This window comes from Thermobia domestica, chromosome 2 (genome assembly GCF_964235325.1).
Source record: "Thermobia domestica chromosome 2, izTheDome1.hap1.1, whole genome shotgun sequence".
Taxonomy (NCBI): Eukaryota; Metazoa; Arthropoda; class Insecta; order Zygentoma; family Lepismatidae; genus Thermobia; species Thermobia domestica.
This window is the reverse complement of record NC_137455.1, coordinates 228,856,513-228,873,739: the sequence shown is the minus strand read 5'-3', so window position 1 is coordinate 228,873,739 and position 17,227 is coordinate 228,856,513. Positions and strand designations below refer to the sequence as shown.

Here is a 17,227-nt window from a genome sequence, read left to right as displayed (position 1 = left end):
ATGGTCACACTCGGGCGATCACATACCGAGATACTGACGGCACGGGGCTCAGCAACTTTGCTCACCAGTATAGGGAAAGTTTCCCTCGTGGCTTTATGGTTGTTACGGGATTCGGATATGAGGGTAAGTTGATGATACGCAAGGTGAACAAAAACGTGAAGGTGAATGCAAGATATTTCCAAGAATCCATTCTGACACCTGTCTATCGCAGAGATATCAAACAATTGTATGTAATGAATGCGAACCAGGTGGTGATCCATATGGACAAGGCCTTGAGTCATACCGCCAGAACATCATTACGTTTTTATCAGGAAATGGCAGAGAAATTAGAAATTCGTGTAATGCTGTTTCAAGACATTCCTGTGGAAAGCCCAGATGCCAGTCCAATAGATTTTTGCGCATTTGGATTGTTGAAACGACGTCTTCAACGTCACTGCCCGCGTACCGTGAATGGTCTATGGAAAGCTTGCAGGGAGGATTGGGACAGAATTAAATTACCTGTCCTGTGCCGGAGCTTGCTACAATGGAAACTGCAATGCCGTGTGATAGTCCACAACGCTGGGGTTCAATAAAATATGATCCAGTGGTAGTGGCGCGGTATCTCTTAAGGTGAGTACCCATCAAAAATAGTGGCATATAAAGCAAACAGCCTGTTCTATAAGCTTCACGTCAGGCAGCAGAAAAATAATTCAATCCAGATACAATTATAGAAGTGTAAAAGTTGATTCCCAGTGGCACGAAGATTGCAAAACATAGCATAATGCATGAAGTTCAGCCCAGGTACAGTGTTTCTAGACCTAATGAAAGCAGTAGTAAATTCAGCAGGAGTAAAAGGCCAGTTGTAATTTGAATATTTGGTGACGTATAAATGTAAGGGTCTAAATTCTCTCGTGCTTTAACTTTAGGAAGTCAAGCGAATAAGCAATCGAACTAAAAACTGCAGTAAAATACTGGCGAAATTCATCCACAACCTGTTTCTGATTAGTGATCAGTTTGTTCTGCATACGGAGCGCAGAAATGTCAAAGACAATAAACTTCGCATCAAACAGCACACAATGAACTATCTGCAATTAAGCTTTAGATATAGTGACGCCAGTTATGTCGTTTTCCTTGTTTAATCAAGCAGCTTGCCCTGGCACGAAGGTGATGAAACTATCACACTGTCAGCAGTAGAAGTGCAATTAAAGCAACCAAGTGCTTGGCGTTGTGCAAAAATAGTTTGACATACTTCTTACGACTACCAAGGAACAGTATGTTTTTGTGGTACCCATCTAACAATAGAATTAAGGTATTAGCACCACACACCACATTTGCGTGAAAAATCTCACAAGGTGTCCATCAACAGAAAGCTGGGGGTCTCGTATAAAGTCAAAGCTGGCGGAAAATTGCCCCGTTTGCACTATTAAGATTGTAATGATTAGAATTCGGATTCAGATTTTTGGTCTTTCGGCATCTGTTCCCATGTTAGTCTGTCACGTATGAGGAATGACGTCGCTCGGGAAACTGGGAAGGAAGAAAGGAAAGAGAAAAGGAAGAGGCCTGGGACCATCCGGACATTTACCTGGAGTGAATGAGGAAAATCCATGAAAATCTCACTCAACATGGCTTGCTTGAAAAAGCTGTTTCGACTGATCGACTTTCCCCACCAAGAATCGAACCCGGGGGCGCTCGCACCGCATGTCAGCGACTACACTACACGGGTCCACTGAGGATTTGAACGAGGCAAATGAGGAAATTGTAAAGCAGGGAGCCCAGTTAGTGATCGGAATATGGCCTCATGGTAGGTATGCCACTAGAGATTAACTGCAAGCCGTGGGCTGCAGACAAAAAGATGCAGATGTGAATATATTTCAGTGGTAGTACTAAAATTGTGTCGCCTGCCATCGTTTAGCAAGAACATGTGTGAAGTGTCTAGATAAGTTGCAAATTCTCGACCTCGAGGCTTAGTACAAGAGGAACCCCACAGTTCATGATAAGAGTTGAAATCCCCCATCAGAATAACTGGATGTGGAAGTTGACCATATGTCATCTAGATCAGCCGATGTAAAGGCTTCAGGCCACGTGATGTAGATATTGCAGTACGTGATTGATTGTCCAAAGAAAACTCGAGCTGCTAGAACCTGGAAATCGCTATTTACCTGGATGAAAGGGGAATGATAATTGCCTTGTATTAGAACCGCTACTCCGCCAGCTGCAGGGTCATCGATATCCTTGTCATGTCAGTAAACAGTGAAGCTGGAAACAACAGAGGAGCGAGTAGCAGTAAGATGAGGTCTTTGGAAACAGAAAATTACAGGCTGAATAACAGCGGGAAGGAATTAAAATTTTTCGAAGTGAGTGGGATAGCCATTCTTATTCTATTACAGCAGAGTCATTATGGCTTAGAATTAAGAATGATTTTAGGTCTAATATGTTTCCGCTTTTTCTTCTTACATTTAAAAAGAACGAAATTATTAAGATAGTCCTGCAGCAAGCCTTCCATCTAAGCGAAACTGACGAATGAGTGTTTCTGTTTAACAGTAGAGGTGGTGGAGCAACGGCCTCAAATTTAACAGATAGCTCAACTTCACAGTCCAATAGGGACTTTGATTCGCAGTAGTGGTAAAGAGTTTGGACATAGAATGTGGTGCATTCTTTGAGAATTCTATCCCTCAAGGATCGTTGGACAGGATCCTCGGGAATTTCTCCAAAAGTAGTGGCCGTGTGGACAGCAATGGATATTGGTGGTTGGTATGCATTTCACTGCTGACCTAACAGGAAGAGTACTGACATCAATATTCTGTGTTCCATGCGAATGAATAGATTTCACAGTACATGAAAAAGTAGAGGCAAAAGTATGATGCGGCGCTTGGTCTCAGTAGTTCTGTAATCGTAAGTTCACGGATTATTTTTTCGTCCTTGAGTGTTGGAAAGTCACGACACCAAGCAAAATGTGCTAATATATAACTGCCACATTTGACGGGGCTGAACATCGTGTAGGACCATATTCTGCGTCAGAATAATAGTCACAGATGGCACAGGCACTGCATGACGTAGAAGAGTGGCCAAAACACAGCGAAGGGAGAAGAATGTATCGCCTCACCTTTAAGCGATAATATGCTACAGCAAAATTTGCAATTAAAACTGGGATGCTAAAGGTAATGATATAGATATCTGTCGGTTGTGGTGTACCACTCTTGCGGTGCTTAATGTCCACAACATGCTGTAAGCAATAGATCCTTGATCTCGGCTTTCGATAAGCTTCGAAGGTCAAAACAAGTAATCACGCTTTTGCGAATATGCTTCGGTTGAAAAGTTCTAGTGGCAATATGTTGCAAATATCCAACTAGAACAAGATGTGAAAGTTTATTAAAACTATCAGCAGTTTCCTCCTTTGCATCTTTAATAACCAAATATCGTGGAGCATGCCCCTACAATTTCTTTCTCATTCGTTTTGTCTAATTTAGTACATGTAACTTGTGTCTTTTAAAGGTGTTTGACTCTGTGAGATGTTATGATTATTACCATAATCTCCTCCACTTCCCTGTCATTGTCCTGGAGGATTAACGAAGCAGGCAGGTATTACATACCACTACTCTTGTCAGGGAGCTGAGCGATGACTCCAGGCCTAATGTGTTAGGAGTCAGCGCCACTTCTATACTCGACTGATGAGTACTTTCACGGAGACTACCAGTTCATGGTAGAAGTCAGGCTTCCTTGGAGGTGCAACATGTCGTATTCCTAGCTTTCCCTTTCAGGTCATCACTCCATCCAGTACAGTTAGGTATCAACAAACTTCATTCCGCCGGCATGAGATACCAGAAGAAACCAACTCAGTTCCAAGGATCATTGCCAGCTCAAAATAATTAAAAAGGGAAACTGGGCCTATAAACCAAATCGGCTTTCCCAAGTCACAAAAGAATACCAAGCTGGCATCATCCGAGGCATCATATTGTAAACTAATATTTCCTTACGACAGATTACTGATTTATTTGATTATCCACAGCAAGGTTTTATGGGAATGGCAATGAACTCCCCAAGCCCGAATACAGAGGACCGATGGCTACGAGAGTTCTGATAAACTGCACGATGGGGTCGCCATATTCCCAACGCTAGGCACCTATAGGGAATTCAACTCGGAACCTTCCATGTAAGTGAAATATACGCTAACAAAAACCGCGATACCCGGGTTTCTCATCAGAATCTAGTATAGATAATACAATTAATCAATCGAAATTCGGCAAAGATAATCTGACACGATAATGCTCAAATTTTTAAAGAGAGAATCCAAGTCAGTCTACCTCCCAAATATCAGCCAGAGGTGTACCTTAAGATATATCCAATTAAGATAACTTCAATGCGTTTAAATTTGGTCCTATACACTGTCAAATTACTTTAAGACATACCTCTGGCAAAATACAAGATCTTGACTTTTGATACCCAAAAGTTCTAAAAATGATATATTTCTTCATAGGTGAATAAAGCATTATCTTAGAGGACAAAACACCTTACAACTTTAAAGACCCTGCTAAAATTTAAGAGGTGCCCGTGTAAGGTCATAAAATATCAACATGAAGAACAAAATTAAATTCTCAAAATTAATGTACCCTTTCATAACACTTTCGCGTAAGAAAGAGCATCTTATGTTCCTACATGGTCCTAGGACATGACCCCAAGCCCCTGTCAAATGAAGATGGTAGTGTTCTTGGTCCCCTTAACCACGAGGATGAGATAATCCCACGTACCCCTGAATTATGGTTTCTGTATTGCCTCTAAGTCGAGAACTTAAATCTGTCGCTGAAAGACACCATACCACATGATGTGGGGCGTGCGCTGAGTAACACCATACCACATGACCAAGTCATGTGATTTCTAACAACCAATCGGAGGAAAGTGTCTTCAATTCGTTCTTACTACTGTCTACAGCAATGGTAACATAAGTATGACAGACGTGTTTAGACAGCTCGAAAATACCTTCGTGTCGAATACTATGCTCATGATATAATGCATTTCTAGTGAGTGGAAAAAAAGTTAGAAAGGACTGAAAATTTGACATTCTTCAAAGGATTTTTATTTCCAAAAATTGCTTAGACGATTCTTACACATGAGGATGGAAACGATGACTCAGGTAATTATGAAATTTCAAGTTCTGTGTAAACAGATACTAAACAAAATTAGTGCTTACGAACGAATTGTCTTTACTAACACATAATTAATGTAAGTTGTTAAATTATTATTTCTCTCTCTCTCTCTCTCTGTGTGTCTGTGTGTGAGAGAGAGAGAGAGTGTGTGTGTCAGTGTAATTCTTAGAAGACATTGTTACCAAACAGCAAATTGCCGAACATTAGCAGTTACAACAATATAGCTTGCATTTGTTTATGGTATAGAAAACCATATGAATAACAACCAAATTCCTATCTCTTTATTCCATACCTACAGTACACCTAAAAATTTTCTTCTTGGAAAAAATGTAACAAATTTATCACACAATTACCAAACAAATGGGTAATTTGTTATCAAGCGATCTTTAGGTATGTTTTATGTGTAGAATTAACACTTGTCTTCCATTCACACATTATTTGTATGAAAGATCTACCCTGCTAAGTGTAAAGTAGTTCATAAGAATCAGAAGACGTAAATACAGCAACTTCCAGTGTTTTCTAAATGCCCGACGTAGTCATGATTTGCTGATAAGTAGAATGCTCCCATATACTTATGGCTGATTTCTTTGAAGATAGCCGCAAAAATATACTAACATACTTTAATTTACGAGTAACAAAAGCGTACTCCCAATAATGTTGCATTCCAAACAACAAGAAAATGGAAGTAATTCTAATCATTTTAGAAACAAATGAAAGAAGACAATGTAAATTCTGAAGAATGCATAGAACTGATTTTAAACGTACCTTCTATAAACTTTTCCAGATAATGCACATAATAAGGTTTCTTTGTAAGCGGTTAGAAGACAAGCAGTTATGCTTTTGCTAGTTATTTCAAAACCTGGAAATATAGAGAAATTTTGTTAATATTGTATCTATACAGCAAATGTCATAAAACCTAGTAACATATCAAGATACGAGAAAATATCAATATGCACACTACTATATAAAAAAAAGTATTAACACCTTATCTGCCTTGATATACCGCAGGGTTGGACCCACCTGAAAAACCCCACTTGGGTTTTGGGCTTTTTGTTAGTATATTATTGGTACAACTAAGGTGATCACATTCAAAGTGATTTTTATCAGATTTTGGACTTTTCTTTCGGCGAATTAGATGCTTTTACGTTAAGGTATACAACAACATTCAACGTAAGACCTTTATAAACTTCTGAATGCACTGAATGAATAAACAAACCTTACCTTAGCTTGAGATAATTATAGATAATTTTATATTTTAGAAAATACTTTCAGTGAATAGTGTGCTCGCCAACTCGGCGACGCCGAGGGACGTTATCCCTCATGCGTTTAACGGGTTTAAGGCCATAGGTGCCGGTACTACCAATAAATATGTAGTGCATTAGTAAAGCTATTAGTATTTTTTATTACCTTTGATGGTAACACAAGTACTTTTCAGTAAAATTTGGTTTCCCAACAAGAACAGTTTAGTTCAGTTATTTGTTGCTACTCTTCAAATAAGCATTCTGTAGAATCAACACTAGCAATAGCGTACAAATTCTTCTCAAATTTAAGAAGATTAATGCTCGGACTTCCGAAGACTACGTAACGCTTACTATTTCAAATGCTCAACTCAAACTTCCGTACTAGTTGAAATTTCGATGTACAGTAAAGAAAGCTGCATTAAAATAAAAATTTAAAAAAAGAAAAAAAAAAACTCGTGAACTCGTGAAAGAAGTGCTTGGAAAATTCCCGCAATTGAACGCACAAAGCATCGGAACTGAATACTTCAATAACAAAACTATTATTTTACGCTGGAAGATATTTTGTTTCATTTAAGATATTTTGAAACATTTACTTTATAAAATATGAATTATAACTTTGTTAATTGTTTTAAATTAATTTTGTGGAAAAACCATCGTGCAACAAGTGCTCGGGAAATTCCCATAAATGAACGCACAAAGTATCGGAAGTGAACTTCAACAATAAAACAATTTATTTTACGCTGGAAAATATTTATGTCGTACAAGGCATATTGAAACATCTATTTCATAAAACATGAATTGTATCTTTGTTTTAAATTAATATATTTAATGTTCATATTTGGCTAACGTCACTAAGGTTCCTGGGATGATTCGATATACATTTGTTCGTTCGTCTGTCTGTACCGCACATACTACAAAGATTTTCAGCCTTTTAAGTTTAAATTTTCTGGGTACAAGCACGAGACACTAAATTTCCCGTATTGATTTTGGAGGCATACCAACGTAAAATTTCAAAATAGCGGGTATCCACGTTACAAACTGCAACTTCCAGTCTTTTAAGTTGAAATTTTCAGAGCAGAAGCACGAGACATTCTAAATTAGGTGTATATATATTTTGGTAGTGATCGAACGTAAAATTTCAAAATGGAGGCCATATTTTCAAAACAGCAATGAACTGAAAACTGTTACAAGTTGTGAGAATGATAATCTTGAAATATAAATCATATTTTAACACTTTTACCCCAGAGACATTGAAATATTTTGGAAAAACCCAGCTAAACCCGAAAAAAACAATTAAACCCGAAAATACCCGAAAAACCCATATGGAACAAGGTGGGTTGGGCTTTTTCAAACCCTGCTATACAGGGTTACAGGGTTAATACTGCTACTATGTGTATAATCGGGAAATGTATATTTGTGGTAAATTTCATAGGAAAAGAAAATTAGAATGAGTAAAACAAAATGTTGCTAAATGGACAAGAAAGTTTTATTTTCGTTTTATTGTTCCTATTTACTGCTCTTTTGACATGAAATTTGCCACATACATGTCTTTACCGATTATACACATACTAACATTATAAGAAATACCGGGCGAATTCGTTATCAAATTATATACCTACAACATATTTATAGACATGCGACAATAATTTTGGACATGAGTGTACATACACATAGTGTTGTATGTTTTGAAATTATAGTCTAAGACTATTTAATAAGTGAAACGTGCAAACCTAAACGAGTTATGAGTCACTCAATAAGTAAGATCTAGGATATTCCACCAGAGCTTATTTTATTTGACTGACGTTTATATGGAAATACTGTAGGATTACTTTTGTATATACAGTATCTTGTCCCAAGTAGAATCCCGAAAAATGAATCAGTGTTTATTGTAACGTCCAGTGCATAGGAGGAACCATTGATGCTGGAATTAGTATTTGATAGAGCGCTGTTTGCAACCACTCCAAGCTTACCGTAGGCATGACAGAAGTCATCGATGGTACCCTATCACAGATGATAAAATTCGTCACAGAGTGTCTTAAGTATTAGTATCCCGTAATTCATTTTATTTTCTTCTTCTTTTTGTTAGTTTTCTAGAATTTTAGACGAAAGAGATGGCAAATATTTTCTATAGGATTCATGTCCGGGTCATGACAGAGTCCAGTTCTGGATCCCATATTTCTCATCTTCCAACGGGTTATCACTTTGTCTTGTACAGGGTCAGCCCTTAAAGTAGTAGGACTGATTTTTTTTTCTTTAAACAATAGACTGACGGCGGTTACTCCACCTGTTGTTGGTTGAGGTGGGTCTAAGGAAAGACAGGAAGCAGCGCCAGTCGGCTGCCAGCCATAGCAAGGTAAAGATCGCTCGTCATCGTAACCTCTGCGAGTGACCCTCGTCATGCTGCGTCATGGTCAATCTTTTGGAACAGCGTTACGCCATCAAATTTTGCGTGAAGCTCGGTAAAACTGGGAAAGAGACTCATGAAATGATCAAGACGGCGTACGGTGATAACGCCATTGGAAGATCGAGTGGGTTTGAGTGGCACAAGCCGTTTAGGGAGGAGAGAGAAGAAGTTGAAGACGCTGCACGGTCAGGACGACCTTCGAGCTCCAAAACGGAGGAAAATGTTGCAAGAGTGAAGAATTTGCTGGACAGTGACCGAAGATTAACTGTTCGCATGATTGCCGATGAACTTGGCATTGCTAAAACCCAAGTTCACGAAATTGTGCACGAAAAATTGCAAATGAGGAAAATTTGTGCAAAGTTGGTGCCGCGAGTGCTGACAGGCGAGCAAAAGGACGTTAGCAAACGGATCTGTCAGGACCTTCTCGAAGAAGTGAATGAAAATCCAAACTTGTTAGACAATGTGGTGATTGGGGCAGGGTTTGGAAAAAACCCGTTTTTTTTTAAAAAAAAAGCCCAACCCACCTGGGCCCATATGGTTTTTTCGGGTATTTTCGGGTTTAATCGGTTTTTTTTCGAAATATTTCAATGTCTTTGGGATAAAAGTGTTAAAATGTGATTTATATTTCAAGATTGTCATTGTCACAACTTGCAACAATTTTTTACTTACTGCTGTTTTGAAAAAATGGCCGCCATTTTGAAATTTTACATTTGATCGCCGAGAAAATCTATACAGCAAATTTAACATATTTCGTGCTTCCATCGTCAAAATTTAAATTTAAAAAGACTGAAAATTGCGCTTCGTGGCATGGATACTTGCTGTTTAAAAAAAAAAATGGCCGCCATTTTGATATTTTACGTTGGTATGCCGCCGAAGTCTATACAGGAAATTTAGAGTGTCTCGTGCTTGTATTCTGAAAATTTTAACTTCAAAGGCCGAAAGTTGTACCCTGTAGTGTATGTGGTAGAGGCAGACAAATGAGTTGAGTTGATTTTGTGTTTAACGTCCCTTTCAGCAGCGAGGCTATATGAGACGGGACCTACTGATTAACGTGGAATCCGAACCACATGAGCTCCCTCCGGGAAGCAAACCCGGGTCCCACGCCGAAGACGTGTACACTAACCACTTAGCCATGAAGGAGCTCGGCAGACAAACGAACAAATGTAGATCAAGTCATCCAGAAGCCTGACTGACGTTCGCCAAATATGAATACCAAAAGGGGTCTATTAATTTAAAACAAACATACAATTCATGTTGTATGAAATAAATAAATGTTTTAAAATGTCTTGTATGAAATTAACATCCTCCAGCGTAAATAAACCTGCCATATTTTCTCCATGAGAATACGGGACACCTCAGATCCCCCCTTCCTCAAGTTTCCAACACAATGCAAGGAACTGTGGTCTGGTTATGAACAAAAGTATAATAGGCCGCGGTGGCTTAGTGGTAGAATGTTCACCTCTAGTGCATCGGGTTCCTAGTTCGATCCCAGCTCGCGCCAAGTGAGCTTTGTGGTGGACAAACACCTTGCGCGTGGGTTTTCTTGGGATTCTCGTTTCCTTCCACTTTCTTCATTCCGTCATTTCATTCATTTCTCATCATCACCGTCACCTTGAGCATAGCAGGCATAACCGTGAGACTAAAACTAAAAGATTTCATTTTATTATATTTTTTTCAATAATATAATAGGCGAAAGTTCACTAAGCAGCAGCTGCTTTTCTCTGTTCGTACCCTGCAATTAATTGTATAGACTGAAGATGCCTAAAAATTTAAGATGTGCTATGAAAATGCTTTACAGTAAAACAATATGCAGATTATTTAAATCAATGGTACAATCTACTTTCAATATTTTTCGCGCGTTGAGCAATATTTATATGGCTGTATCTGCCAAAATTACGTTCGTCAGTTTACTCTGATGAAAAGCAGATTTTTCTTCTTGTGTCGTGTGTAATTGTCAGGACCAGATTTACATTTTTCTAAGACGTGGACCAAAGCACAATTCTGTGCCCCTAGCCTCTGAAAAAGATTAAAATTTTTGTTAACTTATCTAATGTGTTGCTGAAGAAAAGGTTAGTCATCTTCCCTGTGTTTGTAAATGTAGAAACACTCAAAGCCATCTTTTTTATGTTCCGGAGAGTATCCGAGTTTCCATCAAGTGCAATGGAAAAAGTAGCATTGCAAATTTCGCTCGCTATCAAGTCGAACAGCGTGGTGTTATAACTTCATCGAAACTGTTACATGCAACAACGTACTGTTCATTCACTAATTACAGGATTCCCAGCCAATGTCGGAATTTTTTGTTTTTCACTTTTCGAATAAGCTGATATTGATAGCAGAAATGGAACGGAGTTAAAATACGGGACATTTCTCTGTCCCGACTAAATTTACGGGGACGCGGGACACTCGGGCCCAAAAACGGGACATAGCCTTTTTTACGGGACGTATGGCAAACTTAAGCGTAAAATAAATAGTTTTATTATTGAAATATATTCATTTCCGATCCTTCTGCGTTTAATTCGGGAATTTCCCGAGCACTTCTTTCACGGCGTGTACATCAAAACTTCCACTAGTACGGAAATTTGAACTCAGCACTTGAAATAGTAAGCATTACATAGTCTTCGCAACCCCGAGCATTAAGCTTCTTAAATTTGATAAGAATTTTTACGCTATTGCTGGTGTTGATTCTACAGAATGCTTATGTGAAGAGTAAATGACTGAACTAAACTACTGTTGTTGGAAAATCAAATTTTAGTTGAAGAATCTCGTATTTTACAACAAAGGTAAGAAATTATACTAATAGTTTTACTAATGTATTTACATATGTACTATTAGTACCGGCGGCACCTATGACCTTAAACTCGTCAAGCGTATGAGTGATAATGTCCCTCGGTGTCGCCAAGTCGACGAGCATACTATTCACGGAAAAATATTTTTTATAGTACAAAATTGCTTATTTTACTTCAAACAGGCTATAAGCATAATCCATACATTAATTTGTTCTATAACTATCTCAAGCTAAGTTTTTTTTTTTTTTAAAGTTCATTTAGTGCATTCAGAACTTTATAAAGGTCTTATGTTGAATGTTGTTGTACACCTTAACGTGAAAGCCTCTAATTCGCCCAAGGAAAGTCTAAAATCTGATAAAAATCACTTACAATGTGATCATCTTAGTTGTATCAGTAATATACTAACAAATAGGTCAAAAACCCAGGTGGGTTTAAAGTGGGTTTTTTCAGGTGGGTCCAACCCTGGACTGGGGACTAGACGTGGACGTTTGAGTATGACCCTGCGACCAAACGTCAAAGCGCGGAATGGCACACCCGAAATTCCCCACGCCCCAAAAAGGCGCGCATGACGAAATCAAAAGTGAAAAGCATGCTCATTTGCTTTTTCGATTCACAAGGAGTGATCCACAGGGAATTTGTTCCACACGGACAGACTGTCAATGCAGTTTTTTATCTCAAGGTCCTGGAACGGCTGAGGAAACGCATCGTCCGCGTTCGCCCAGCCATCGCCAACTCCTGGCGACTGCATCATGGCAATGCGCCGAGCCACACAGCCTTCCGAGTGGTGGCGTATCTGGCGCAACATAACGTTGCAACCTTGCCTCAGCCACCCTACAGTCCCGACCTTGTCCCATCAGACTTTTTCCTCCTCCCCCGCCTCGGACCACCCTGAAAGGGCATCATCACGGCTCGGTGGAAGCACTACAACAGGCCGTGACGAGGCAGCTGAACAGCATTCCAGTTTCCGCCTTCCAGGAAGCGTATGAAAACTGGAAATCCCGCTGGCAGCGGTGTGTAGATGTAGAAGGATCATATTTCGAAGAATATTAAGCGTAAGTGTAATTTCTGTCAATATATTATTTTTAATTGACTCAATCCTACTACTTTAAGGACTGACCCTGTAATATACTGTCTTCTCATCTATGCATTATAATAGTTTTCTTATCTCAAAGGTCAGCGGGGGGCACGTGACTCAGTGGTAGAGTGCTTGTCTCTGATGCGTGAGGTCTCTGGTTCGATCCCCGTCCAAGTACGTATGTGGTGAACAACATAGTTTGTGGGTTTTCTCAGGGTACTCTCTTTCCTCCCACATTTCATTCCACCAATTCTTCAATCATCATTCACTGGCCTTAGTCATCTGTCTCCTTTAGCCTAAAGGCATGATAGTAGAATGTTAAACTGAAAGATTTAATTTAGTTTTCTAATAAAGAAGGGCAGCAACCCATGTCGCAAACCTCTATTTAGCACCGACGTGCTTATCGTAATAAATAAAATAAAATAAAAATTACTACGACCATCTGTCGCAACTGAACTCCACATCACGGTATTTAAACATCGTGTATTTTACGATTCATATTCTGTTGATCACTGTCCGAGAATTGAAAAAATCGGTTTTCACAGGCGAATTGAACATGATTACAAAAGTTGCGACTTTTTTGTATATGACCGTGGCTGAATTGTGTGTCTATGTTCTTTGCGATTTTGTAAGCAGATACTTGGGAGACACGTCGGTACATTCTCGATCTCTATGAAAAAAAACGATGGACGGTTTCAATGATACGTCACAATCTGGGTTCCGATATCATCGGCAGATTATAATGGCTCGGTTCTTGCACTCCGGGCGATCGCTCGTTTCAGGAACGGCATTGTGATCTCGGTCTCTGATTTACGCATGTTTTTCCGTCTCGATTTTTGAAGTATACTATAATCCTGTTAACAGCTGCTAATGATACACGTGTCACAGCACTGAGAAGATGCTGACATTGACTATACTCCCGATGCCCAATTATGAGACCTCGGGGAAACTCCATCATCTATTAACAGCTACATCCGCGCGCAATGATGCCACTTACGTGTCATGTCCACGCTATCGTCCATTAAGATTTCATTATCTGACCAGTAAGGATCTACGTTCAACATGAGCAATGCAATGTCTAATGTAGGCAAAAGATACTGGGGTACGGCGAAAGCTGAAAATTACAAATACTCCTGTATTAATTCTAAAAATCCAAGTGCTCTGCAGCCTGAACAGAACCCAAAATCCAGCCACTGTGATGACTCACACTATCAAAGTGAACGTAATGGAAATGTTCAGGCATCTTCCTCTGAAAAGTCATAATTTGCAGCAGTACTGAAACCTAATATGACCCAGAGTTCATTTTGAAAAAACAGAAACTTTTCTTCCTTACCAACTGCACAGCCGATTCCTGGTTTCTAGAATATGCAATCAAGAATCTAAGACGGAGGACCTAACCAACTGGGGAACCAAAATGTCATTTTAATCGATCGTTGTCAGATCTAAAGAAAGCTAAGAATATTATACTCACAGAGGACCAGTCTAAACAGAAAAGAATACATAGCGTCCTAAATTTAATCTCCCAACAATATTCAGTGAAACATTCAACAAATATGCCGTTCTTCCAGCTACGAGGAGATGGTAATTATTTCCACTTCTGACAAACAAGAATCTAAATAAATTACACACATTTCGATTTACAAATTCAATTGTCCTCATAATCAAACATATGAGGTATCAACTAATCAAGAAGGGTTACCAGGAAGCTTCAACGTTCATGTTCACGAAAGGATTTTATCAAGAATAAGTGTCAAAGTCAATCAGATTATGATCAACTTATTAAAATCTGTGCTCTCAACAAATCTGAATGCCCACTGAAAGCACAAAAACGGATTCGGCTCTGAAAGCACGTATCAGAAATATACCTATAGGTACCTTGCAAAAACACATCCTTAAAGTGTTGCTCCTTAAATTCTACCTGGTACTCTCAGTGAAAAAATGACGAAAAAGGTTCAGTTCCACGTGGGAAGAAAACATTGTTCTTAATCACTTTAAGACGTACACCAGAGGCTACAACAATCTATGAAGATGATCTGTTGCGATATTTCAAGAGGCTACAACAACCTATGATCTGTTCGACATTTCCAAATAAAAGTTGACCCTTTCAAATTAAAGTTATTTCTTCAATGTTATAAATGGCAACAGTTTGGGTAATTCGAAGCAAAGCGCAAGTTAAATCAAGGTGCATCAAATGCCCAGATACGCACTGGACATATGAATGATAACAAGACGAGGGATACTTCCGCCCACTCCGTAAAGTTCAAGTGGAACCATCCGGCGAATTTTCACGGCTGTCAGAAAATCCAGCGCTCCATAGATTTGGAACAAGAAGTTTCGGTCCACCAGCAAAGAATGATAGAGAATTAACATTTATATGAATAATGAGTCATCTACACAGTATATTAAAACTACTACAATCAACACACTTACTTCAGTAAGAAGCTTATTATAGGATTTTCCAAATTATCTTTCTAATGTTAGAAGCCACCCAGAATGCGCCCGATTCCAGTAATACGCTAAAGGAACTATTACAACTACTACAGGAATTTAATTTATTTCTTAAAAAGTAAGCTTTCATCCCTCAAAGCTTACCAGAAAATTCAAAGTTAAAATGCACAATTATCCCGGAAATCATGCTCGAACTATCAGAAGATCGCTCAGATTCCAATATTGAAAGTCAAGCAATATACCTTTGGATAACGACACGAAGGGTAACACACAAGCTCTTTCTTTGCACGCACTCACATTGGCCTATGTTGGCGCTAACTATAGTCGAGGAACCCTTCATATAAAAGACAAGCAGTAACCTGCAAATTTCAAATGGGCAGCAACAACCAAGGCGGTCAGACAGCAAGTCCCCAGCGCAGATAAGTGCCATTATACCTTATCCTTCAATAGAAGCTGTGACAGTTGCAGTTTCGAACATACATCTGCAATGTTAATAATTCATGTGCTGTAATACTTCCAATGTAAAGCAAGGGCTTGGAAGAAAACAGGAACTCTAATCCTGATAACTGTTATGTACCTCTTTGGTCTTTGATATCACCTAGTCATGTTCATCAGTAGTTCGTATTCGTTTAGTGTTGCCCTCTGGGTGTCCTTTTACTTAAGGCAAGGTGGCATATATTGGTGGAAACGCACTTAAGATTATTCAGTAGAACTTCATTCACAGATCTAGTCAGGAATTCGTACATAAGAAGGCAGAAATAAGTGGTAATAATACAAACTGACTCCTGTACGATATTTCGAATATATTATATAAGGTGTTAAGAAACAAAATACCAGAGATGTGCCCAACAAATTTTGCTGGGGGTGGGGTGGGGTGGGTGGGAGGGCAAGACTTTTTTACGGCCGCCGGACTTTTACATTCTAAACACGGACTGATAGCCCTGTTTCAAAACTGCAACCATCAATACAGAGACTGCATTTATTATTATTACTATTATTATTATCATTATTCGCAGCCGAAACATGGGTTTTGACACTGTGCAAAACTAGAATTACACGATACACAAAATGTGACAATAAACTATTTATAGACAAAAAAATATGAAGACTATTTGTTTGACTTCATCGTTATATGTAGAAATAAAAATACAGACCATCACACTTAACTTTTTCGCTCTGGTATCTTGTGCTGCTGAAACATTTATATGAACAAAATTCTTTCCGGAAACATTCGTTCGAAAAAAACTCAGCCTCAAAACTAAAATACCGTTTGTGGATTTTTTAATAAGAAATGACTATCGTGTTTTAGGGTTACTTATGAAACGTTTGTTTATGATATACCAACAAACTCACATGAGTCGTATTGAGGAAATATTTAATAATAAAAAGGAAACTACCCTTGCAAATATTTTTGTGGAAAGTGGTTTGTGCAACATTACACAATTAATAAAATATGAACTAAGGAGTCCTTCCATCTCGCCTAAAATGGCGGTAACATGCAAGGAGGGAATTTCTGCACTAAAAAGGAATTCCTGTACTAGATTTTAATCACCAACACTAAGAAATTGTAAAATCGTATGCATATTTCAGGAAAGAAATACTCTATGTATTAACCCTTCGTACACAAGAAAAACAATAACCGACTTTCAGTATATTTCAATCAGTATTGGTAATATGTCATTACAATACAAATACATATTAATTCAACGTGAAATGTAGTACTCCATCGTAAATACATGTGGTGATTGTTTACAAACAGGCGTATGTGTAATGTTTACAAACACAAGCACGTGATACATTACAATATGATGAACTATATTATCAGCGGTGACATATTTATAGTTTTCTTGCACCCACACTATTTGCAATAGAACGCAAATTCTTTATTTAGAAAAAATATTTTTTAAACAGGATTCGAACATACCGTACACTAAAATAACGGTCTGCACGCAACTCCGTTATACTAATCGTACACTAAAAAGCCTTCACTCGACAAGTTGTCCATCTGTATATATTATTATCTTGATTATCTACACCTTGCAGAAGCATGAATTCTGTATCACGCAGGAAGCCAGATTTTGATTTCGTTTGCCTTTTTTGTCACGTTTTATTACCTTTTCCTACATGGAAGTTTCTAGGTCAAAACAGTGCAA

The 17,227-nt window shown here is 38.5% G+C and overlaps 1 protein-coding gene across 3 annotated transcripts in view; it reads right to left on the bottom strand.

The window, feature by feature from the left end:
* Positions 1–17,227, bottom strand: part of LOC145678397 (glutathione S-transferase C-terminal domain-containing protein homolog) — a 266,590-nt gene that overhangs the window by 89,621 nt on the left and 159,742 nt on the right. For all 3 annotated transcript variants that reach the window (XM_081748482.1, XM_081748481.1, XM_081748480.1), the window contains exon 3: positions 5,886–5,979. In XM_081748482.1, the coding sequence (XP_081604608.1) occupies positions 5,886–5,979 (94 nt within the window). The remainder of the gene's footprint in view (positions 1–5,885; positions 5,980–17,227) is intronic.